We start from the raw sequence: 27,114 nt of genomic DNA, 5'->3' as shown, positions 1-27,114 counted from the left end.
TGTTCGGAAACGCCGGCGCCTCTAGGCGTCGCGACGTCGGGCGTCCAGGGATGACGTTCGGTATGGTGCGGCAAAAGGGGTAGTATTGGTAGAAGCGTCCTTTTGCGCTCACCCCGCAAGTCACCAGACGAGTTTCGACTCTACGCTCAGCCGGACGTGACGTGACGCAACGTAGCGTAGCGTAGAGAAAACACCTATAACGTGACACGCCGACTTTTTAAATATCAAATATTAAAAATTTCTTCTTAAAATTTTTTTTTTTTTTTTTTACGTTATTTTACATGTAAATATATATCAAGTTTGTGAATTGGAAAAAAAATTTTAAAAACTTGTGAACGTCGTGTCATTGATAACGCGCTTCCAACATTGTTTTATTATTTTATTTTTTCATAAATTTTATAACAACAAAAATAGTCAATAAAAAAAATTTTTTATTACTAATGTTATATTTTAAAAAAAGTTTTTTTTTTATATTAAATTTTTAATTTTAATTTACTTTTTTATTTTTTAGTTATCTCATTGTATTATGATAAATCTAAATTATAATAATAAAAAAATTTATCGAGAGTGTGCAAACGACCTGTGTGCAATTAGTTTTTGATAAAAAGAGTTATATAGATTAATAGTAGACGAGTGAAAATTTAAGCACGCAAACCTTTGTTTAAAGTACTCGACCGCGGCACTGACTCACAAACACACAAACATACCAACACATACTTACATACATTGAGAAAAGAGAAGAAAAAAAAAAATAGAAAAATTTATGTACACAATTACTCTTACGATATAAAAAAAAAAAAATTAGTACCTGTAATTCACACCAAAGTAAAAATCTTGAGTGAGTGTTTATAAAGTTTTTAAGTTTTTATTAATCACAATATCTATTTGCTTGTTCAACAAATGAAAAGCTTTCCTGTTGATAATCAGCTTGACTTCATGCACACGTGTACGGAAGTCGATAAAAAGTGAATAATATATCATTATTAATAATAAGTTAACAAGAAACATTTGGTAATAATTGAGAATATTTTTTTTGGCTCGCCGCGGCGAATAATCGCCCGACGATGCTTACAACACTCATGATGCCAACAACAATTACAACAATTACCAATCCAGGAACGATACCATCACACAGTGTATCACAAAAAATTGAATCTACTAAATTGCAAACATCGACAAATCTCAATCATGGAACAATGGGGGCCAACAAATCAGGTTTATAATTTTTTTATATTTTTATAAATAAAAGTTTTTTTTTTTTTCTTTCTTTTTCTTGTTCTTTCGAGCAATGGTATTATTGCAAAGTTTAAAATACATTATCAAGAAATAATACAAGTGTATTTAATAAAATAAATAAAACAAAGTATCATATCAAGCATCCAATCGTTGTAAATATAATTTGAAAAATTTATTTTGAAACATTAAGAGTTGATATCGTTTTAGATATGCCTCGTTTATTAAAACTTTTTTTTTAAATGTTAAACGAGCAACTCAGGCTGAAAGTTACTTGATATTTACTCGTTTCAAACTGAAATTCAGTGGTTAACTATTGAAGAAAATTCATCGTGTTTTATTTTTTATTTTTTTTTATGGTTTTTATTACATTTCTTGCATTTCTTTTATCCAAGTCAGAAGATTTATATTTTTTTTTATTTACTTTACTAAATCCAATTTTTTTTTTTTTTTTATTTAAACTTGCAATAAAAATTTCTTCCAGATTTCAATTATTTTCAATCATTATATTTATTCATTATTATTTAACTTGACTACAAAAATGTAGCTCGTAAAACCAACAAAATAATTAGTAAAAAAGAAAAAAAAAAAGAGAAAAAAATGTAAAATCATCGATATTATTACAAAAAATCTAAACGTCTGTATAAAAGTAATTGGATATGTCACCAGTTTGAATTAATGAAAGAGTCGTGACTGGAGAATTACCAAAAGAAATTAACCCAAATCCATAAAAAATAAAAAAATAAAATATTTAATCATCTATAAATAATTCCAACAATGTTATAGGCATTAAAGAAAAAGAAAATAATAAAAATAAAAAAAAAAATTTACGTATTTTATTTGACATATGTTTTGCTATGAATTTACATATTGCACAATATGTACATACATGATAAAACATATATGTATAGTAAATGACATTTAGAAAGTTTTGCTCAACCATCACCACCACCGCCACCACGACCCTCTTCTTTTATCCAAACTCAAAAACGAGAAATGAGAATAGTGGATGAGAAACCAAGCGAGTGGGCGATGGATGGCTTTGGCTTCAGCTTTCCTTTCCTGACGAGGTTACCAAACTTTCGTCTACAGATTCAATTTTAGTTGGCGCGCCAGGCCGCGCTAACACCATTCGCACCGTTGAACGTTAAACTATATATATTTTGCAACTTATACCTTATGAAAATGGTTACTAAAACCAATAGTCTCTTGTCCGCCAACACACTAAAACTTATATTTTATTTTATCTCACTTTAAATCTGATTGTCCGCATACTTATTAACTGTCTAACTACAATTTTGACTCTTCAAATCTCAATCAGTCCATGTATACATATTCATTCAATATCAATGTATGTACATCTCGTCGAGAATATACATTTATTCTTTCCTTATCTTGCCACTTTCTACAACTTCCATATACCACTCTGACTCTTGACCACTTTATCCGATTTTTCATGTACCTGGATAAAGATATTTATACTCACCAACATATTTATTTGAACTACGTGCGTGTAAAAATAATTCTTCAATGGTTTTTCTTTTTTTTCTAACAATTTTTTTTCACTGCACAAAGAGTAGTTGATTGAGGGTTTTTTTTCTATTATCCTATCAATTGAAAAGTAACCTTATAAACTTGGTTATAAAGTATAATAATAATACCAGTAGTATAATATAATACAATACCAGATATAGTATTAATCAGTAAATAATATATAAATATTCTACTCTTATGTGTCTAGTAGTATATTTTTAGGTCAATAATTAAACTCAAATAAAACCAAAATAAATAATATATATATTATGTGTATATATGATAATATATATGATTATTTACTCTTTATTTACTCTGATATTTGTACTATGAACGATAAACAAATTAAATAATATATATTATATATTTTATAAATGTATTATTATGAGATAGTGAAAGAGTAGATGTATATATGAATAAATGAATTAACCTATATAAAGAAAGATAATAAATATATATAGTAATAATAAATAAGATAAAAATACAGTATGATAAAGATAGTAAGCAATGTAACAAATAGATATATAATTAAAACAAAACGACAAAATAAAAAAAAAAATATATATATACAGTGTAATGATATATTGATAATTATATATTATTTCGTCGACTTGACTCGGGTTTTTTTGACTTTCAACAGATATCTTCAACCAAAAAAAAAAAAAAAAAAAACAAAGAAAAAAAATTTAGATGAGTAATTGTATCGAGTATACATGTATTGTAATAAGATGAAAGGTATAAAATAAATATATATAGGATAGACAAAAAAAAGAATAGGAAATTCGATAAAAAGAAGTGAAGAAAACGACTAAAACTGAGCTCTTTCACGTAATAATATCCTGTTCGTTAAATTACACAGTATGCATGCGAAGATAGAAGGATGGTCCTTCATTTAGCCACGAGGCTAATTAAAAACGCCTCAAGCTTCAAGCTTTTCCATCTACTTTCGTCTTCTTATTTCAATTATTTTTTTATTTATTTTTTTATTTTTGTTCACTTTCATCTTCTTAAACTTAATTTCTTGGATAATTCTTTGTTGCATGTTATACAAGTTAACCTTATTTTAAAATAAACATAATATTATTTATACAAGTTGACAAAATATATAATATTAAATATACATTTGTATATATAGATATATATATTTAGTTGATATAATTTAAATTGAATAAAATATGTTGAAAAATTGATTAGCCAAGTAAAGTGGAATAGTACGACAGTAGTGCTCCCGGGGACAAGTTCTCGACCGGGATATACACGACTGATCCCTTCCATTCCCTGTGGCAACGAAAACTCGTAAAACAGCACTTGGAAATTCGCTGCGCCAAGTTAAATTTGATCGGGACGAAGAGCGTACTTTAGGGACGTCGTTGTTGGCTTCAACGAACGAATGAAATTCTTATACTATTTTTCTTTCAAATACTTTTTTATATATATATGACAAATTTAATTTTAAATTTTATATATGATGGTCAAATGTGATAACATACAATTGACAACATCAATAAAATAAATTTAAAAAAATTATTTTAAATTAATAATGCTTATTTAATTTGCAAAAAGACATTTTTCTTTTTTCTTTTTTTTTTGTTGGTTAATTTTTCAACTATGTAAAGATTTATTATATAATATTTGAAAAAAAACTAATAAAATAAATAAAAAGAGTTAAAAAAACAATATATATAAAAATAAAAATAAATAAAAAAGAGTTAGGTCAGGAGCAAATGATCGGAATCTTGGGGGGCAGCAATTTTGTAAGGCCAGGTCAACGCCAACGACTTCCTTCCTCAGTCTTACCGTGAAAAATTTTTCAAGCCAACGAGTAAGTCTCTTACTGAGAATTGCATACGGCCTTTGCGATTTGGCTAGATGCCCCAAAAAAGAGTAAAATTTCTGGCCCCTTTTCTCTAAGGTATAAATCTGAAGTTTGGCGCGGCGAGACAGGAAAGGGCGTGCAATGAGATATATAAAAAAAAAAAAATATATAGTTATATATACGTTGTATAGTGGGTAGTCACACAGGGTGTCCCTGCGGTTCCAAGTCACAGTCGAGACAGACTTTTAAAGGCGAAACGACCAAGCCAACTTCTGCTAGCCTCTTTCCATCATACTTTGAGTGAACTCGTGCCATACACTATACCCACACACACACACACATACACCCTTATCTTTAAGTAGAAAAAGGTTGCAAACTCCAAAGCACTATTCCTCTTTACATCTAAATTTTTTTCCCTTCTTTTTTTCTTTCAACATTTTATTATACACACATACATTGTACGTATGTATGCATATATATTTTTGTTGTTTGTTTTTTTTTTTATTTTTTTGTTCACATTGCCACATATATATTATGCTTTAGAAGCCGAAGAATGTTTTACATCAAAGTTATACAACAAGTTTAAGCACATTCTTATGTTTCATTTGGCTAATGGTGAATTCACAGTATATTTATATAGTCAACTGCCCAGCGTGATGTCCCATTCTGTATTTCAGTTATTCAACTTACCTTTTATATATTTTCTTTTTTTATTACGCATGCGTTTACATACTTGACTCATTCATTAGTGACACACGTGTTGGTTTCATAAACATATAAGTGTATTATCAAGTAAAGCTGTAACAAGCTCAAGTTTTGTCAGTCAATTTACTTTTGTGTATATTATATATCCAAAGATATTAGTCAGTTGCACGCGACCTCTTTACAATTCAATTCATTAAAACTTTTGGTTCAATTTTAAATATGCATATGTGTATTTTGCATGAAAATTATCTATAGTTTTTTTTTTTTTAAAAAAACCATAAATAAATAATAGTGAATATACTTTTTAACTAAATTATAAAAAATAATTTAAAAAATTTAATTTTTAATGTAATTATTAATTTTTTAAAAATTACTAAGTGGCAAAATTTTTGAATAATTTTTATTTAAAAGTTGTTTATTGGATTATATTTAAATAAAATAAAATAAAATTTAAATGATGAATAAAAAAAAAAATTATTGATTGTATATAGTCATACTAATTCATATAAAAATCCGACAAATAAATAAAGTGAAAAATTTAATCGGAATAGTATTCGACTATTCGCTGATAGATATATGGTCATGTCGACAAAGTTACGGCTGACATGTTCGTTCTATTTTGGTGATAGGAAACGAAGGTCTATCCTGCCACTGACTTGGATGTCAAATTGATACGAGCGGATACGATGAGAGAGAGTATATAGAAACGTGATGAAATGTTACCGATGACAAGGGGAATAGGGACAACAGGGAACGAGAGAAGATGACGTGGAATAGGAGTTTGCAATAGGGATGCTGATGCTGTTGGTGATGGGGTGTGACTATAAAAAATTTAAAAAAAGTAGGGATTATTTTAACGTGTATATAAATGAAAAGTGAGAAAGAGAGATATAATGAAACATTGCATAGTATGAGACTTGATGCAGACTTGGATATCGTGTTTGCTGAAAACAACAAAGTGGTTGCCTACATTAAGTAGATTTTACGTTCGTAAATTTAAGAGTACTATATATATATATATATCCGTATCAACTCGCTGGTCCGATCAATATGCTAATATTTTCATGTCATTCAAGAAGATCATGTTGCACCTCTTCATCACCATGATATTATAATATGAGAACATAAAAGATGATTGAAAAATATATAAGTGATATGCTTTTCATTTTTTAAATTATACATTTTTTCTTTTTCCATTATTATTTTATTTTATCAAAAACATCTAATGGAACTATTTCATTTTTATTATTTAACAATATAGCTTGTATTTCGTAAAAATACGAAAAAAAATATATTGATGGTTTCGAAATTTATCACAAGTTATTTAGGGAAAAAAAAAAGAATGAAAAATGAAATTTTATCTGGAGTACGTGATATGTGTGAATATTTAAAATTGGCAAAGACTGCCGAAATATAGTTGTAGGTTATATATTAATGTTACTTTTGGTCCATAAGATAATCTCGATTGAGATCCACTTATCGAAATAATGGTGGCATACTGTTTGTGGTTGTGGTTGGATAAGAAATGCCGCTGGCGCATTGCATTACCTATCGGACTATCTTTTAGCTTCCGCAGTAACAGCAGGGGGATGCATCGTTTTCAGTAAAAGATGGCTCCCACTGTGAAATGCACTCAGTCACTACTCACTCACTTATCTTACTTCGTTCACTTCGCGGTTTTATTCTCTATCAATGCGGCTTTTTGCCCTTCTTCTCTCCATAAAATCTCTCACTTGTATATTTCACTTTTTTTTTAGTCAATTTCAATCGTTTTCATTCGTCTCACCCTACTGTCTCACTTTATTTCATTTTCTTATTCAACAATCTTCATCTATTTACATTAAAACTATGTTATACATATATTATAGACTATCTTTACCAAAACTAGCTGAATATTTTGAATAAATTAGATCTCAATACCGTGAAATCTAATTTAAAAGAATAATGAATTTTTTAAAATTTTCATTTAAATTTTTTAAGCAAATAATAATAACAATACCAAGTAGATATGTGTATATAAATTTACAGACTTGATCAACTCCATATATATCAGAAAAAAAAAATGATAATAAATAATAAATGAAGGAATAAAATGAAAATAGTTTTGTAGTATATAATCCGCATGAGATAAAGCGCACCAGTGTGGATATCGATATGATTATATCGATATATATATAGATAGTTGATCGTGGCCTCTTGCAATTCTAAATCGTACCAATTCCCATGCGTTTTTTTTGCTGAAATTTACTAGAGCGATCAGTAGTACAAGGAGACGATCGTCGACGTTGGTTGGTTGGTTGGTTCGTTGGTTGAGATGGAAGATCGTAGTAGTTGAGAGAAGAGTAAGCCGAGGATCGATGGAGATAATGCCCATTACCCTTAATACGAACTCTTTTCTTCCATCAGCACACACTCTTTCGCCCTGTTGGTTATATATATATGTATGTATATACCCTTATAACGCCCAAACTTTCTACATCACTATTTTTCTTTGTCTATCTTATTATATATTTTCTACCATCTTTCGTCAATACTAAAGCTTTCTTACACACAAAAACACATATAAATGTAGGCACTATACTCAGTCAGTTTCTCTAAACTTTTATATATATCTATAGCTGCGTTCTCGCCAGCCGACTACGATTTGTAACTGACACTTTTTAGAACAAAACCTCCTTCTGCTTACCTCGTACCACTATCTAAACGCCCACTTTTCATTCTCATTTCTTGCCAGAGAAGATTTTCAGCTGGCGCCATATATACAGATTATACAACTCTCATCCACTATAATACTATATACGATATATGTATATCTATTAGAAAATTCATCTATTCTACTATCACCTGAAAGAAAAATTTTGGAAAAAAAAATATGCTTGAATTGTATTAAATGGTTTTTGCGTTAATATTCAAAATCTCTATTAAAGCACAAAATCGTTGCTGGTAAAAGTATAAACCGTGGTGATTCTATTGTACTCTCTCCCCTATTTAACTTTAGCCTTCTTTCACCACTCTTTCCATTTCACATCATGCCTACACTTGCCTGAGCTCAACTAACCTGTTGAGTCTTAACAGCAGATAGGTATGAAGGTAGGTAGTTAGGTAGCCTAGGTAGATACTCTAGTTATGAGTATATATATAGCCACGATACAGACTGATAACCAGATATAGTGTTTCACTAGGCCAAACACAACTTAACTGGACTTATCTATATATTCTTTATTTTCTATTATTACTTGTACTTATACTATCAACTATATTTAATTTAATTTATATGTAAATAAAAAAATTAAATTAAATCAATCAAATTGTGTAAATACATAAAACAACAATTACACTATTTAGAAAATAGTGATAATTAAAATTTTTTCATTGTTAACGGAGAGTCCTTGATACTTTTCAAGTGTCTATTGCTTAACATATTGTATTGTGCAACAAACTGTTGGATATATTGTTGTTGACCAGTGAGCATTTGATACGCATTTCTATGTTTCCTCTAGTTGCCTCTATTGTCAACTCAATGTTTTTATCTACACTTGTACCGTCTACACTCTGCATGCACTGTATACTGTTTCTCGTCATTTTATATTCACGATAACATACACACACACTCATACACCGACACAAACGTTGTTATTTTAAACACATTAAATTATCACAAACTATTTTATATACATACAATAATTTAATTGAAAATAATTACTTTTTTAAATTATTTATATATTATTTTATTTTTTTATTTTTTTATTTTTAATGAATAACATTATTCATTATTATGAAAATAAATTTATTATGGTATTCAGGTGTATTTCAATATGTATTAGCAAATAAATTTTGATAAATATAATACAACAATAAAATAATTATCATTTGTTATGTGATTAATAATTCACAAATGTATAATTAATATCAATAAAAATATTTATTTACACTCAAAAATATATATAACGGGATCTCAAAAATCATTGATTTAATTATGCACAAAATATCAATTTTAATAGCCAGTTAATTAATAATAATTCAAAATATAATTTACATATTTTAGTTTGAATAATAATATTTTAAAAAATAGCTAATATTAAATAAACACCAAAATATATAATGAATTGTTATTGAATTTTATAAAGTGTAAATAACAATTCAATAATTAAAAAAATCAAAATAATTTGTCGAGTGAGAGGTATAGTTTGTTGTTTAATCTCGAGATGACGGGATATATGTATACAAATGAAATAGGATTTTATCATTCCAAGTATAGTAGTTTGCAATCAGAGGTGACCGTTGACTCGTGACATTTCTGGTCGTGGTTTCCGCTCGACGGGACCACACCGTTTCCGTTTAAACCCGACACTGCCTACAGCGATATTCAACGATTGAGCGATGTGTATACACAATATCGTATCGTCTCCAATACAAACGCAAGCCAACATACACACAAATAAAAATATAATATAAGCCTTGCTTTTAGTATGCTTGTTAAAAGTACTTACATCGTTACATCAAATACTTTTTACATTTATTATTAAAAAAATAATTCTTAAAATTGAAATTTATTTTGAAAAAATTTGAAAAAAAAAAATTGAATTACCTTGTTCTTAAAAAAATTACCGTTCAACAAACTGTTATGAATAATATGTGTGTATAAACTATACAAATATATACCGGATAACAACGCATCCGCTGATAAAACCTCTTGAACGACGTAATGGTACGAATGACTGTGATATAATACGACGGTGACACGACTGACGGTCATTGCGTGCGCGTAAATCGATCGAATAGGTGCGTCCTAGTTTCTAGTGATATATGAGAGTGCCCGAGAAATTTGCTTTGCTGTTCTATACACAAAGCCCCGAGTGTCGATATAAAAAAATACTTTATTTTTTTATTATTTTTATGCATGTATATATGTGGTTTTTTTTTTTTATTTTTATTTTTCACGTATACGTTATATTCTCTTTGTACACTATGGGCAGTATTGATGACAAATATTGCGTACAGCAAATAGATTAAGTGATGGTGAGATAAAAAGGATTAGAAAATTAAAAAAATCAAAAAAAAAATGTAATAAATAGTGTTGATGGTTATTGCTAGGTATTATGTATAAATTGATATAGAAAATAAAAAAGGGTAATTAATTAATTAATAAAATGGAAAGTGAAATTAAAAAAAATAAATTAAAAATAAATAATAATGATAAATATTATGGGACTTATTTAATCTATGATGTGGCTAATTCATGCTTAGCTGCTTTACGAGCTAAAGTTCCTTCTACAACATTTATCTCGCGTAAAACTTCCTTGTCACCTATACACATACAAAATTCTCGTAAGTATTTAAAACAATTAATTTACTTGTATAAAATAAATTAAATAAATTGTTTTATACATAAATTTGTATAGGTGTATAGTAATAGAAAAAAATAAAAATAAATAATAGTAGAATAAACACTAGAAAAAAATATTTAAAAAAAAATAGATAAATGAATAAATAAATAAATAAAAATACATGAAATATGGAATTGCGTGTCTGTTTTGATTTATAAGAATTTATCACGAATCCTTGGTGGTTTATGTGGTCTGGAAAATCAAATTTCTATACCATAATAAACAGGATCTAATGCCACCTGCTAGGATGGAGACTTTATTGTAAATCGAGTCGACTCCCTTACATGAATAATAGTCAGTCTCACCTCGTTATATACACACTGATGTTTCAGTGCCCACAATTTCCCACGAATAGTAGTTTGTATAATCATATCAACCATCAGTGCTTTGTAATCAACTGATTATTGATTATGATTACTGATCATCTCATTGAATCACAATAACCATTAATCATTTTACCATAGACCATCAGTCAATATTCAAAATTCATTAAACATCAATACTAAAATTAATGTCAATAAAAATAATCTTTTTTGATTATTTAGTTAATAATAAATTATCACACATTATGATGACAAACTTTAACTCATTTTGAACTATACTGTATAATTTTTTTACTAATTTTAAATATCAACTGACCAACAGAAACAACGATAAGATTTTAAATACCAACTGAGTTGTTGCAAACTAATATTCATTCTAAAAAAAAAAATTGAATTAAACAACAACAATCGTAATCAATAAAATATATATACCTAGTTGTAAACACATATATGTATACTCGTAAAAGAAATCGATATAAATTTTATATTGTAAAAAACAATAGGTCGTTAAATTGAAAAAATGAACAGTATACGCGTACATGTATAGAGTATAGTCGTTTGAATATATCCACTTATTTCAGGTGGAAATTAATGTCGACTCTCAAGCTTCAACCTCGTCAAAATATTATGGTTATCGAGCTCGATTAACGTCGCTCCAGATAAACTAAATGCATAGTTCAAATGAATCGAAAATTTGACATAAAATACTTTAAACGATACAAAAGAATTTAGTCATTTGAAAATTGAAATATAATACTCACTTTGACTGTAGTTGATGACGGAAATCATCAGCTTGTCCCATTGGAATTTGCATCACCTGAAATGATAATTTAAAAAATTTTTATATAATTAAAATTATAATCACGTTTATATATTTGAGCAAATATTTTTCATAGCTGATAATATTTTCATATACAATTAATTTTTTTTTCTACTTTAAAAATATTTTTGTTGAATTTAATTATTTACATTGGATATATATTTTTTTTTTTTTTGCAACATCTACAAAGTTGAAACACTCTTCTTCTAATTATTAATGTAAAGTATTACCATAATGTATACTTTGCATCGTACATAGTCATGAGTGTGAGTGTGAGTATAATAACAGCAAGGATAAAACTGCGTTGGACGCTTGAGGAAATGAGATTTCACTTGAAAATCGCAAAACGAGGGTAGATGGAGAAATAAAATGGGTAAAAAAAAATTAAATAAAAATTGAAAAAAATTAACAAAAAAGAAAAAAATTAAAGAAAGAAACGAACAAATAAAAAAGGCGAGGAAGCTCGTCGACCTCGAGCCTTAATGAAAATACTAGTGCCATCGTGAGCGCAACCGTTGCGTCCGGTATACTCTCATTCTCTCTTCTTATTTTTTTTTTTTTTTGTATTTATTCTTTTTCTTGTTTGTTTTTTTTTTATTCACCTTTCTCCACTATATTCATCTCTCTGTCGGCCGCAGAAATTTTATTCACCTGGTATTTTTCGACGATGCTTTTTCTCTACTTTCGTTCTTCTATTGCACGATAATATTTCGATCACGTACGAGCCATCTTTCTCTCTCAAATGCTGGAGCTTGCAAGCTCCACGCGTTGGTGCTTCTGCCTGAGTGATATTTTGCCAGTTAATCCTCTTGCGATTCGATGGGATGCGCTCGTCAGACAGTCTCTCATCTCATCTCATATTTTTTATTTTTTTCTTGTTTTTGTCTTTTTTCTTTTTATTTTATATATCATCTTAATGTCTCTCTTGTGTATATATATATATATACATCGTCTTTACGATTACATGACAAAAAATTTAACTCATCAATCATCATGATAATCATATAAAATTAAAATCATACAACTCATACATCAAAATAAAAAATAATAATACTTATGTTTTGATATATAATTTATGCTAATATACAGATAATAAAGTGATATAAATAAATTTTTTTTTTATATGACATTTTAAATTAACAAAAAAAAAAAGTTGTCACAAAAATTGCATTAGTCGTCATCGAGTCGTCGTCGTTTGTTATACTATATAGCGTGCTGAAAAGTGCACACACAAACTAATTACAAAACGACACGAATAGCTTTAATTACTTTTATTCCAGTTTCAACAAAATTTGTTCCAGTCGGGATTTTACGAAAGCACGTAGCAGGTACCTCTGTGTACGTGGTGCCGTCCAAGCCACAAGCACAAAATATATAGGCTCACGTTGATCTTGTTGTGGTATATTGTGAATAATAATACAACGTATTGCTAATGTCATCAAACGAGACTGAATATTGATCAATATTAAAATAATTAACAAATTTTAAACTCATTTTTTATTTATTAAAACAATAAAAATTTATTGGAAAAAAATAAAAATTATTATTACTCAAAACGTACGTGTCTTTTCAAATAATTTACAGATTTTTTATATAAAAAAGTAAATTTATAAATATTCAAATGGAATATTGAAAAAAAAAATAATAATAAAAAAAATATCAAAGTATTTTAAATGTACAGAGCAAATGATTGATGATATAGATATAGTATATTTTATAGATTGAAAAGTACACTTGGTAAGACGAGTCATGTCATGATGAGGGTATATAGTGCAGATGAAGGTGGATAATTCAAGCAAAGTTAACCAAGAGAGCTGGTTAGCCATTGTGTATAATATATAGAATAGAAAGATCCATAAATCGGTAAAACAAGAGCAAAATGGTTAGATTGAAGAAAGTTGGTTGGAAGGAAGGGTTGGTAAAGTATAAAATGTAGAAGGAGGGGTAATAGATAGGGAGTTAGCCGTAGGCATCCCCATGGAATACAAAATGAGAAGCAAGGATGGTACTGGTCACATATTCACGTCGAGTGTTTCAACCCGACCTCTAATATTCCTTGTGCAGTCTTCCATTGCCTCCGGCCTGATTCTATACCAGTGTTTAGCCGTGCACCTCAATTTACTTTCAGCGTCATTGGTACGTCGACGATATCTTACGATAAAATATCAACGTTGATTGAAGCTGTTGTAAGCAGCATTTTTATATTTTCAAAATTTATAAATTCATAACTCAAAAAATCATCTATATATTGACACTGAATATATTTAAAATATATTACATAGAAAATTTAAATTTAAAAATTCAAATTTTTTTTTTTTTTTATTATAATCAACATAATATATTTTTTTTGTTTCGCTCATCATCAATTTTATTTGATGTCTTGTAGCGCACACACAAACACACACATAAACAAAAAATAAAATAAAAAATATGATAATACTTTTTGTTTGTCTTTTGTTATAATATTTGAACCTTTTTTTTTTTTTTTTTATACACGCGTTGGGGTTATGTTGTACACAAAAAAATATGATGAGATTTTATTTGAAATTTGAACATTTATTTCGTATATATAAGGGTGAAAATAATTCGTTTCAAGTATTATGAAACGTTGTCTTTTAGGGTTATCCATGACAGGGACATACTTTTTTTATTCAGCAGTTACATTTTCACCGACCCATAACTGCCAAAATTCATGTTTCTAATACGAATAAATAAAAAAATAAATAAAATTCACAAATACACATACACACATAATACAAAAGCTTTCAAAATCGATGTTTGAGCTGAAAAAAAAATATATCCATATGAAAAATCGGATAAAAATATGAATCATACGGGTAATGATAAAAAAAAAAAATAAAAATAAAATATAATAAAAAAAACCATTTAAATATTAGCGTGGTTTAAAATGAAAAACCTTTATAGGTTATTTCCGGCATTTAAATGCATTGCATATGTATACCATGACATAAATCAAAAATTCTTTATATTTATATTATATCCGTATACATATACATCAGACAGACAGACAGACATCATCATAATGTGGTAAATTTCAAACGAAACGAACAATATTTGCGGGCTTTCAGCAAACAATTAAGCAAATAGAAATTATACAATTATGGGTACCAGTTGGTAAGTGCCAAAGGATGGTTAATGCCAGCATGAATAAAATTTTCATCATGTTATTATTGTGTTGTGTATAGTTGGATAAACAATAATGTACAAACAATGCTTATAAACACATACATAGATAACTTTATTAGTCATCTATTACATAGAGTATTATAATTTATTTATATTTATTATTATATATATAAACTCGTTAAACTTGAATACCAATAAATAAAAGTAATCAAAATTCTATACTTAAACAGTAAGTATAATATATCCAACCATGAATGAAAATAATAAAAACTCTTGCAAAAATAATATATACACACACAGGGTCATCATTGAAATTATTTACAAGAGTTTAAGTATGAAGCATAGTTAATTATTAAATACATCAAGTTTTTCTTTTATCCGTGTAGCTCGTTACGCTATGAGAAAAGCTCTTGTATGAGAAGGAAATGAAAATAAGGGTAAAAAAGAAAAAAAAGAGAAGGGTGATATAATCCAACGACTGAAATATATGACTTTGAGTTTATATATACATTCACAAATTTACTTTTCTACTTTACTTTATTTAATAGTAAAGAGTGCAGCTAAAAGGGTTGTTCGTTTTCAACGCGTATTGTAATAAAATATGAAAAATGAAAAAATAAAAAAAACTCAAAACTTTTAAATATACCACATTTGAACGTTATGCAATAGTGTCAAATATTTGTTAAGTCATATAATATATGATTTAACGACAGGCATGACCCATATACATATACATATATATTTAACTAATTTTCAACTAATTAATATTTCAATTGTGGCTTTGTTACTCGCGCAAGTTAATTTTGGTTCAGCTGCATTTCTATTTTCTCGAAACTCTATATCCTCTTGTCGTTGCTTTTTCTCTATACACATATGCAAACGCATTTGTTCATACACATATATATATTTAAACCAATCCAGTGACATATCCGCAATAGAACAGACCATGCTATTCGATCGACCATTAAGCCATCGTATATAATATACATATATATATTTGCACGCATAGACAAAACTCAAACGACCCCCAACATACACACACAGACACTTGTTCATACGCAAAAGTTGATACTAGTACAAACGATTCGTTTGCATATATTTATTGCATTTATTTTTGTTAGGTCAAATAGTTGCTTTCTATGTATAACCATATTATATAGTATATTATTTATATATTTAATAGTATATTGAGAGCCTGAAACGTTCACAGTTTTTTTTTCTGCTTTTCTCTCTCTCTGATAAATACTGCACAGCTGAGTTTAAAATGTTATTAATATTTAGACAGTTTATAATGAAACGAGTATGCAATAGCCAAAGTAATATTTGGAAAATTAAAGCTCAACAATTTTCGATTATATGGATAAATTAATGAATATAACCTTTTACCTGGTTTAACGTCACACCAATACTTTGAATGTTTTTTTTTTTTATTCATGCATAAAATAGAAACCTTTTACACCATAATAATATTTTTCATATATAAAATATTCGTTTGTTTTTTTTTTTTTTTATATTCATTTTTCTAGTCTAAAAAGGGTAATAATGTTTTTTTTTTTTTTTTTTAAACGCATCTTTCTATTTCTTTAACTGTCATCTTTTATTCTATATCAAATAGTGATGCGATATAATTTTAAAATATTCCGAGTATATAGGTGTATATTTATACAGCTGTAATACAGAAAAATATGATGCTTTGCCTCAGTGAATTTTCTTGTACAGACACATATGAAGGAATACATAAGTCTGTTGAAAATACACAGAGAGTATACATGAATGTGTGAATAAAAGGGGAAATAGAAAGACAGAGTTGTAATATATAGAGGTAGCGTCTTCGCGTCACCAGGAAATGGCGACCATTTCCGCATCGAAAATTTCAACATAAGTATACATGTACATCGTCGTTCTACTGTCTTCGAATATGTATTATGTATATAGTTGTTAAAATACATATACATATGTTTACTTGTGTACTACACAAATATACGTAAAGTAACACTCTTCAAATATTAAACTATATCTGAAATTACACTCCTCTTTTTTTTTTTTTTCTTAACAAGTAAATAGATTTTTAAAATTCAATTTAATTGTGATTACTAAATTTTTTTAAATCAGTATAACTTTTAATAGCTGCTGTATTTATATTATTATACAATATTTATTTTGTAAAAATATCGCAATCTAGAAACACAAAAAATGAGGATTCAAAAGAAAAAGAAATTTCGTAAGAAAAAAAAATAAAAAATACAGCACGGTCGTTGCGACGTGTCGTTGAATTTAAATGTCCGTTTAGTACAGTTTGTGGAGCAAAAAAAAAAAGGATCAGGACAATCGCTTGTACTTGCGATAGAACGGGTTGAATTTGTGCTTTGATATTTATTGTGTGCACATGAGTTGCATCTATACATATATATATATTTATTTATTTTTTTGGCATTGCCAGTTTATGTTTATTTTTTTTTATTTCCATTAAATTTTTTTTTATTGTATTTTCAATTTATTTTTATTTTGTTTGGTTTGAAACTTTTGTTATTTTAATTTTTATTTTTTTTATTATACATATATAGATATATATATATCTATATGTAATTAAGAAATTTTTACTGCTCGAAAAGCTAAATGTGTACTTTGTTGTACTTTGTCGTTTAAATCTCTTTTTTTTTATCTATATATATATAAAAACTAGTGTAGCTACTCGGAAGATATCTTTGAACGATTCACGGGTGAGCAGAGAAGATCGTTACCCATAGTGAGGTGATTTCTTACGGATTGTAACGGCTGATGCCGACGAGAAACAGCCAGACGTTCCGTCTTACTCAGCAGACGTTTCTCTGTGCGCACACGAAAGGTATTATCACCTATAGGTGTGCGGATTACCCTTTACCCCTCGCAATAACTCTTTTACTTTTTCCTTCACTCACATACAAATCCTTTCCTAATCACCAATTTCTTTTTTTTTTTTTTTTCTTTCCTACATACTTTCAATTTATTTTTATCTTTTATCCTAATTAGATTATCATCAGGGATTTTTTAGCTTTTATAAATTTAAAAAAAAAGAAAAAGAATTTAGCATTATTTGAAAAAAAAAAAAAATTAAATCTCATACAGATTCTGTAATTACATCTGATCTAAAAATCTTTTTTCTTTTTTTATTATATTTTTAGCCTTGTGTATATACAAAAAATTAAAAAAATAAAATATTCTAGTGAGCTGAAGAATATTTTAAAATGAGATGTAAAAAGTCATTTCAAGCTGAAGTAAACACAAGTCAACTTGATCGTGTCTCTATCCTAGTCCCCGAGTTGAATAAGAAAAATAATAATAATAATAATAATAATAAGGTCAATTGAGAATGATTTTATTTTACTTGATGTGATTTCGCATGAATAAATACGTATAAAATATATATAATTTAAATAACTACGTTGAAATGAAAAAATAAAAAATTGAAAAAAATAAAAAGGCAAAAATTTGAATGTTAAAAATACAAGGGAGTGACAACTAGCATCACCATTATCATCATCATCATCATCATCATGATTATTATCATTTTCATCAGTGTGAGCAAAGTGATGTGTAGTTATTATTTATCGAATTATATGTAGATTAACTGTGGATGGATAATCGTCTGTAGTGCATTGACACAGAAAATCAAAGCTTTGTACACTGTGGCTTGGCAAGTGTAATAAATAGAATTGGTATAGGGAATCATGGACAGTACATTGTATATGTATATATCAACAACTTTGGGGGATATCCGTGGTGAGAGATGATTTTCTATGATGAGACTCCAGACTAGACTATTGTATTGAGTGTTGCAATAGTTTAAGAGAATAACAACAGTGTAAATGTACCAATGTATATATATGTATACATTATGATATATCTAAATGGCTTAGTGGTAGTAGAGATTTGAGATATGACATACTTAAAGTGCACATGTATATAACCAAGTATATACATAGACATACATATATACTAGGGTTTTAACAGGATACGCTTTCAAAACTAAGAGAAATAGAAATTTCCGTTTATACATTATATTTCTACTAATATTATATTTTACAAACTCATATATATATACATAATTATGGATACATATCTCAATTTGTAAATTATATTTACCTATAGATAAAAAAAATTATTCTTAAATATAATTTTGTCTGAAATTATTAGAATTTCTATTAATTATTATAATTATTACTATTATTATTGTGCATATATTTTGTGCATACATTTTCATGAGAATGGGATTTGTCACTTGATAGTAACTTTAACTAGATAATTTCTTGAATATATACTTCAGAAATGTTTATCTAAAAGCAACCAACAGTATTAGCTTTTCATATCAAATTCAAAATTAAACATTGTCTATGAAATAGAAAATTTCATAAGCAAAATAATAATATTTGTATTCTAAAAGTAAATTTGATTATTTTAAAATTTACGTGATTAAATTTTATAATTGATATTTTTTATTTTATTGAAGAAATAAGTCGTAAAATTTTACTGACATTAGCCATATATTTTAAATGATATAATTTAATGTTCAATAAATGTAGACTTAAAATTTTGTATGTACATTATGTCTGCATAGACATTTATATGAAAAAAAAAAAAAAAATAATTAAAAATATAACTTGAATAATTATGATATTTATGTATTTAATATTTGACTCAAAATTTGAATGATTAAATAAAAGAGAATCTCAGTAAAATTGTAATGAATCGTTTTTCATGGTATAATTGTAATATTAAACATGAGAATGTTTAGAAACGTACATAGTATATACATGTATTCATAAATCTAAGATAGTGTATATGTGTGTGTGTGTGTGTGTGTGTATGTACTTGAGAAAATTCAACGAAGCATGCTTAAACTCACCGTTTTATCCGGTAATCGTATTAAGTTAACTCGCGACGTGATTCATAATTCCATTATTAACCTCCAAGAGAGCACGTCGATAGTTGACTATCCAACCCAGACTTGCACTGTATTATAGAATAAAAGACTCAAGTTTACCCCTTAATTTCCGATATATGACGTGTCCATATGAAAAATTTTTTATACCAAAATTATTTATTTAAGTTTAGCTTGAACTCGGTATATAAGTTAGAAAATTATACCTAAGTACTGTGATTATATACAAGCCGATTTATTGTCCAAAAAAAAAAAAGACTCTATATATGTACATAATTAAATTTTTCGTTTCAATTTTATTTTTATCATCAATTGATTATTTTAAAGTTTTATTATTATTTCCATATATTGGTTTATATGCACTCAATCTTTTAATCTATTTTTCTTTTTTTATTCTGATTTGTTTTATTATTATTTTTTTATTCTTTATTTTATTTCAGTAGTATATTTTACCGAGCTTTTTTTTTTCTCTTTACCCAGGGAAAATCCATCAATTTAAAACGCAGGCGGAAAGTGAACGGCAGTGCAACTCTGTTATACGCACGAATGAAGTATGCGAATGAACGGGCAGTCGTTCAACGAGCTTGCCTACAGTATTTCGTTCATAATGTTGATATTGCCAGTGAGTGAATGAGAAAGAAAATATAGTTGAGTACAAGCGAGAATAACGCCACCTAACCGGAAGAGAGACCAAACAGGTCTACGATATACTCTATAGAATCCATTGAAACGTTACAAAATAAAAACAGTCTTTCCTCTGTTTTTTTTTTTTTTTTCTTTTTTAATGTTTTATACATGTACTTTATATACACATATGTTTGATATACATATGTCTATGTAAAATCTGTGCGCTAGCACGCGCCACGATTTGCCTTTCAAACTAAACTTTTTTCCACAAACGAACCACTATATATCGTGAACATCAAACCTTCTCTCTACATACCCTCGTGATTTTACTTTTTTCTCAAATTCCCTCATGCCGATTTTACATTTCATATAATATATGTATTTCAACTATATAATTTCAATGTAAATGTATTTATTTCCACTTTTATAAAATTCAGACAAACATCCATTCTAAAATCTACACAAAGTGTGCATTATTTACTCTCAAAAAAAAAATATACATACATGAATATAAATATTAATAACTATTGCAATTATATCATAGAAAATCTATGATATAAAAAATTGATAGTTAAATAACATTTTTTGAACTTTTAGACATTTCTTTTGATCGTACTAATGATAAGTCACAAGCTTTTTACGTTTATATATATAAAGATAGATTAAACTCACCTGAGACACAAACGATAACGAGCCCCACTGGATAGCTGAATAAAAAAAAAAAAAGGAAGAAAGAAAAAATAAAAAAAAATAGCTGAGATTGTAGCAAGCACAAAGAACAAAGTATTTTATACATATAAAAATAAAAAATAAAATGAATCGGCATCTTTTGTATGAGACTATCTTTATGTACTTGAAGTTGTACATATATGTAGGTTTATATACATATTTACCTACAAAAGGTGTGAGATTCAAACTATCACAGTTGAGTAAAGTTATACGTCGACATTTGGTGTATAAAACGTGTGGAGAAGTAAAATAGAGAGAGAGAAAGAGAATAGAAGCTTTACTAACTGCGAAACGGTTTACTTGGACTCACAAGGTTGAGCCAAAATTCATTTCACAATCCCCAAACCACGCTACCACTACCGGTCACGCCTTGGCGTCGCCAACAATTCACACAGCAAGCAAGTCTGGCGGTTAGTTTTCGGATTCAAACGGATAATAGTAATTCGTTTGAATTTCAGTGCTTTACACGCGAGAAGCCTCTCTTGCTTTCTAAATCATCAGATAATTACTTTGGTAATTAATTACAACTCTGTTGGTCTGTAAAGCTATTTAATCAATTGAATATATATAAAACCAAGAGTTAATATACGAATAAGTATCTTCATGATGACATTTTTATTTTTTTAAATTTTTTACTTCAACTATTTCTTTTGACATTCTTATTTTTATTTGATATAATGACAAGTATTGGCTTGGACAAATAATGCAGTTGTTGATGAGTTGAGTTTAATTGAACTTGGTTTAAAAAAAAATCAAACTAAAGTATATATGGGGATAAAGTTCTCAGAAGCAAGAATTGAAAGATGTATTCATCAACCTTTACGCTCATTGACTATCAATGATATAAGTTTGACAATACTTGTATCTACTGATCAATAAATGTGGAGCAATCTCACCCAATCACAATAAAATGTCATTTAATGTCCTTTCCCTAAATATACAACCTTTTTATATCACAACTTTTATCCGTAATTACATCGAGTAAAAAAAGTTTTATTCATTTTATCTATGTATACTTTATATAGAGGTATATAATAAAAAAATTATAATTATAATTTTACAGTATATACTTTGAATAAAAAATTAATATAAAATATTTTTAGTGGATTAATAATTTAATATTTTAAAAGATATTGAAATGATTGACGAATTATTTTTAAAATACATTAAAATTATGTAAAGATGTAAACTTATTTTTAGTTATTTTTTTATGAATAAAAATGTAAAAAATTTATGAATTTTGGTGAAACAATGGTTCATCAGTTTAAAAATAATTTATCAGCTATTTTTAATTCATTGTTTTTTTAGTCTTTTTTATAATTCTTGAAATATTTAATGACGATGGCTGGAAATCAATTTTACTCAAGAAATAATTAATTTAAAATATTTAAATTTATATAAAGAGCTTTAGTTGAGTAGATAATAAACCAAAAAATGTAGAACAATAATTTTTCATTGCTTTAATTCCACTCTACATACAAATGATAAAAGTATAAAAAAAAAAAGTATCCATTTCTTTATCAAAAAATTATTAATCACTTGAAAAATTAAAAGTGATCTCTCAGAAAACTTACTGAATGATAAAAAATTTAATCTACTTTTTTTTGTTATTTTCATTCTTATTTTCTGATGCTTTTTTTGACAATAAAAATATTCACATAATCATCAATTAATCACTGTGAAAATAATATAACCTTTTCTAAAATAGAAAATATATTGATAAATACATTTTATATTGAAAAAAAAATATTAAAAAATCAATATAATAATATACAGATTCATATACCAAGCAGTATAAAAATATTCATAGAATAAAATTTTCCCCTTCTATTGTAAAATCATGATGAATGAGTGTCTGATATCTCAGCCCATATGAAAATATATTTTTTATAAATAACGTCTCTTTAAAAATAAAAAGCCATTTATTCATTTTTTTCAATATACGTAATATTTTGCATATCTATTGTAAAATGAAATTTAAAAAAAAAAAAAAATCAAAATAATTTGTTTTTAAAGAATTAACATAGATTAAAATATTAGTAATGTCAAGCATAGTTTAGGTTGTCAAAGATTTAACGATTCTAGGCTTGATGGAAATCGCAGTGTTTGTGTGTTATATATGAGAAGATCCATAATGCGATATAGGCTTAGTATTGCACACGCATTATATATATATACATATAAAAACCTACACAAAGACCTGAATATTTGAATGTAACTCGTGTGTGTGTATATGAATTTATATATAGGTGGGTAGATTGAGGCTTATGGGTGATGGCAAACAGCATCAATTTGGCATAGCGCCACCACATACACTGATGGATACACGACTGATACGGCAAGAGTCCACATCACCCATACATACATGCGTTAATGTATATCTACAATTACAAATACATGCACATGTTAACATATGCAAACACATTGATTTGATTAAACCAATTTTACAAATTTATTGCATAGATTCTTACTTGTAATTCACATTAAATATTATCATTGTTTGTTTAATGATAAGAGAAATTATTTTATTGCATAATTTGCAATTTGAATATATTGATAAAAATTTATATGATTAATTATTATTATTTTAAATAAATATTTACGATTCATTTTCATATTAAAATTTCATATTAAAGTTTTAAAATTTTATTACTTTAGAAAGGAGGAAAAAAAAAAATGTTATAAGATGAAAAAAAAAAAAGCTCTTTTTTCTAGAGCTTGTCGATAAAATTTTTGTTTTGATTTGTATATACGAGCATTGCCACGTAATGTAACACAGCAATACACACAAATTCATGAACAATTCGGACTTGGCAGCAAGCAATATGTCGGTTATTGAGGATGTCCTCTAAATCACAATGATTTACGAGTTCAGTAGTATCGACGTGTCGCTATTATTATTATATATGTTCACATATGTGTATACACAACAGTATATAATATGCATTTTTGTCAAACAAGACTGTCACCACTTCCATTGATGTCTATTCATATATACCATACACCAATGTTTATCACAGCAAAAATAAAATAAATAAACATTAATAATCGCATATTTAAAAATGTTCTGTATATATGTATTTTATAATTTAATAGTTATGTATATTTATAATTGTATATTTTATTTATTTTCATTTTGGTTTCATTGAAGTTCTATTTTGAAATATAATTAAAATTGACGATTGGACGTTTGAAGACTTCTAATTGGAAAATTTGTTTACTTTTAACAAGTGGAAATTTGTGTTGACTTTTGACTTTTAATCTCGGTCGAAAATCGAGCTCAAATCAACAAGCAAATGCATTTTGACTCAAATCAAAAAAGAGATGACGGAATTTTTTATAACGAAAAAAAAAATAACCACAAATGCAAGTTCAGATAATTTGAAAATTTAACAGAAAATACTTCAAACGATATAAAAATATTTGGTCATCTAAAAATCAAAATATAATTGACAAAAAAAAAAACCAGATAAACTCACCTTCACTCCAACTGATTATGTCGTCTCCTTGTCTCATTTAAATTCATCCCATCTGCAACAATATAATTTAAAAAAAAAAAAAATTAAAACCTTCACATAATAAAATACGTATATATTTATAGGAAAAAAAAATAAAATTTAACCAAGTAATAGTAGCAATAAACTATATGTGAAAAAGTTTGAATTTTCAGTTACGCTATAAATAAATATTATTAATCTACTTATCACAAGTCTATAAATGCATTTTAAAAACAAATAACAATTTGAAAAATTTTAAAAACAAAAAAAAATTCACTAAAATTTTTATTGCATCCAGTTTAAAGTGTTATTTACATACATACAAATCTTTTCAACAATTATTTTTGTACATGTATGTGTGTATTTTATATGTAGAATAAAGCAAGGTGGGATTGGCCATTTTTATTTTTTTTTTTTTTTCTCGTTGAGCCATTCCAACAATGGCATACCCACAATCGTGAAATAAATTTGAACCCGGTACTCAACCATATACCCCCGTAACTTTGCCATTACCCCCAAGCCTTGTGAATCTCATAGCTCTACTTTCTGTCTCCACCCATCGAGCGTTTCACGATTTATAAAAATATATTTAAATATTTTTTTTTCTTTTTTTACAAACCAATGCAAAAAATCTCTCACAAATTCGTTTAATTTTATAGAATGATCAGTGATTAATTCAAGTAGTGGTCTTTTTTAATATAAAATAAAAATGCATTGATTGATACAAACACAATTGAGATATATTTGAATTAATTTACTATGCTTAGACTTTTTATACATTATTGATGAAATACATACAATGTACTTACTTGAGATTTAAGCTGTAGAAAGCACACAAAAGGGTTCAAGTAATTTGTAGCTGAAAATGGACAGCTGTGTGTGCATTCACTGAAATCTCTAGTAACCATCCAAACACATACCATCAAAATAATTATAATCGTTGGAAACCTCATAGATTTGACTTGTTTTAACCAAACAAACTTCTACATTTTCACTAACCACTCACAAAGGTAAAGCTAATAAATGGAATTCACTATACACAAGTGTATAGATAATATCAAGTAAAACAGACAATCAAATCTATCTCAATTGATCGTGACTTTAAATAAAAAAAAAATAAATAAAAAAAAAATAATAATAACGAAAAAGGAGGAAAAAAAATTGTTAGCAATTTATAAAAAAATGAACAATTGCACGAACGTGATAAGAGAAAATCACCCTCGATGGGGGTGTGGTATTCTTATGAAAATCGATGCAGATGGATAGAGGTGGATATAAGAGCACGCTTTAAATTATACGTTGAAATAAATCATTTGAAGAACACCGGAAATATGGGATCTCTTGGACAAAAAAATAAAAAAAATAAATAAAAAATGTTAAAACTTAAGATGAAGGGTTTTTGTATTGTCATGGAAATGAACAATATAAAAAAGTGTCAAATACTTTATATACAATATTTGAACATTTTTTTCTATAAATATATATACTCAAAAATAATATTAATAATAAGTTTTTAAAAAATATTAATATATTTTATTTAATTTTATTAATTACAGAACACTACCACATATTCGTTGGAGATCTGAGTCCAGAAATTGAGACACAAACTTTAAGAGAAGCTTTTACACCTTATGGAGAAATCTCGTAAGTCTTCAAATGATTATTTAAATTTACTTATATATATTTCTTAAAATAATTTTGTATATAGAAAACTTTCAGGTAGAAATTTTCAATAATCAGTTATTGATTAAGTAAATATTAATAATATAGATGGTTTACTAAGGTTTTGAGCAAATAAAACTACTTCGATTACCTTCATACTTGTAAAGATTGTAAAACACGCGAAAAAAAAATAAGAAAAAAAAAAAAACTTGATAGTGACTGAAAGTTTCGATGCTTCACGGAAAAGCGAGTACTCGATTAGTTTGCAAACGACCGTAACTTTTTCCTCAAGATCTTCATATTTTTTATATAAAAGTTTTGCGGATGGATGAAGAGCAAGGCGGAAATGAAAGTACCGCTCATTCGTTTGTAATATTCAAATATAATAATTTAGTCATGACGCCATGAACATTACCGGTACTTGTGCTATATTTATTATTAAATTTATTATTTTTTTTTTTTTTATTTCTATCAATCAATATAATGTCTTTGACAAAATCAAACACAGTTGACAAACTATATCGACAGGTTTAATTATCTCTGATAGATTTTCATATCAAATTAGCTTTTTACATGTAAGAGGATTGGAAATATATATGTATACATATATACAATGTAAGGTTGACTTGAAGGAGTGTTCGTCGAACGGAAACCTAACCCCTTACACCAAAGATCCCGAGATGTTGTCAGGGATTAAATCTTAGCCCCTAGGCAAGC

General features: G+C 27.3%; 1 protein-coding gene and 1 long non-coding RNA gene across 9 annotated transcripts in view; one reads left to right on the top strand and one right to left on the bottom strand.

The window, feature by feature from the left end:
- Positions 1-27,114, bottom strand: part of LOC122852995 — a 126,933-nt gene that overhangs the window by 56,280 nt on the left and 43,539 nt on the right. The window contains exons 4-5 of the long non-coding RNA XR_006373880.1: positions 24,718-24,769; positions 11,759-11,814 (exon numbers count right to left, since the gene is read on the bottom strand). This is a non-coding gene — a long non-coding RNA (uncharacterized LOC122852995). The remainder of the gene's footprint in view (positions 1-11,758; positions 11,815-24,717; positions 24,770-27,114) is intronic.
- The window catches only part of LOC122852965 (nucleolysin TIAR-like), a 201,718-nt gene that overhangs the window by 137,258 nt on the left and 37,346 nt on the right, over positions 1-27,114 (top strand). For 4 of the 8 annotated variants that reach the window (XM_044153123.1, XM_044153121.1, XM_044153119.1 and 1 more), the window contains one exon: positions 26,292-26,379. In XM_044153123.1, the coding sequence (XP_044009058.1) occupies positions 26,292-26,379 (88 nt within the window). Of the gene's footprint in view, positions 1-125; positions 1,216-10,002; positions 10,616-26,291; positions 26,380-27,114 lie in introns of those variants that run through there. The other 4 variants (XM_044153126.1, XM_044153127.1, XM_044153125.1 and 1 more) reach the window with 3 other exon arrangements.

Source organism: Aphidius gifuensis, linkage group LG3 (assembly GCF_014905175.1).
Source record: "Aphidius gifuensis isolate YNYX2018 linkage group LG3, ASM1490517v1, whole genome shotgun sequence".
NCBI lineage: Eukaryota > Metazoa > Arthropoda > Insecta > Hymenoptera > Braconidae > Aphidius > Aphidius gifuensis.
The sequence above is the reverse complement of the archived record's forward strand: the minus strand, read 5'-3'. Positions and strand labels throughout refer to the sequence as shown.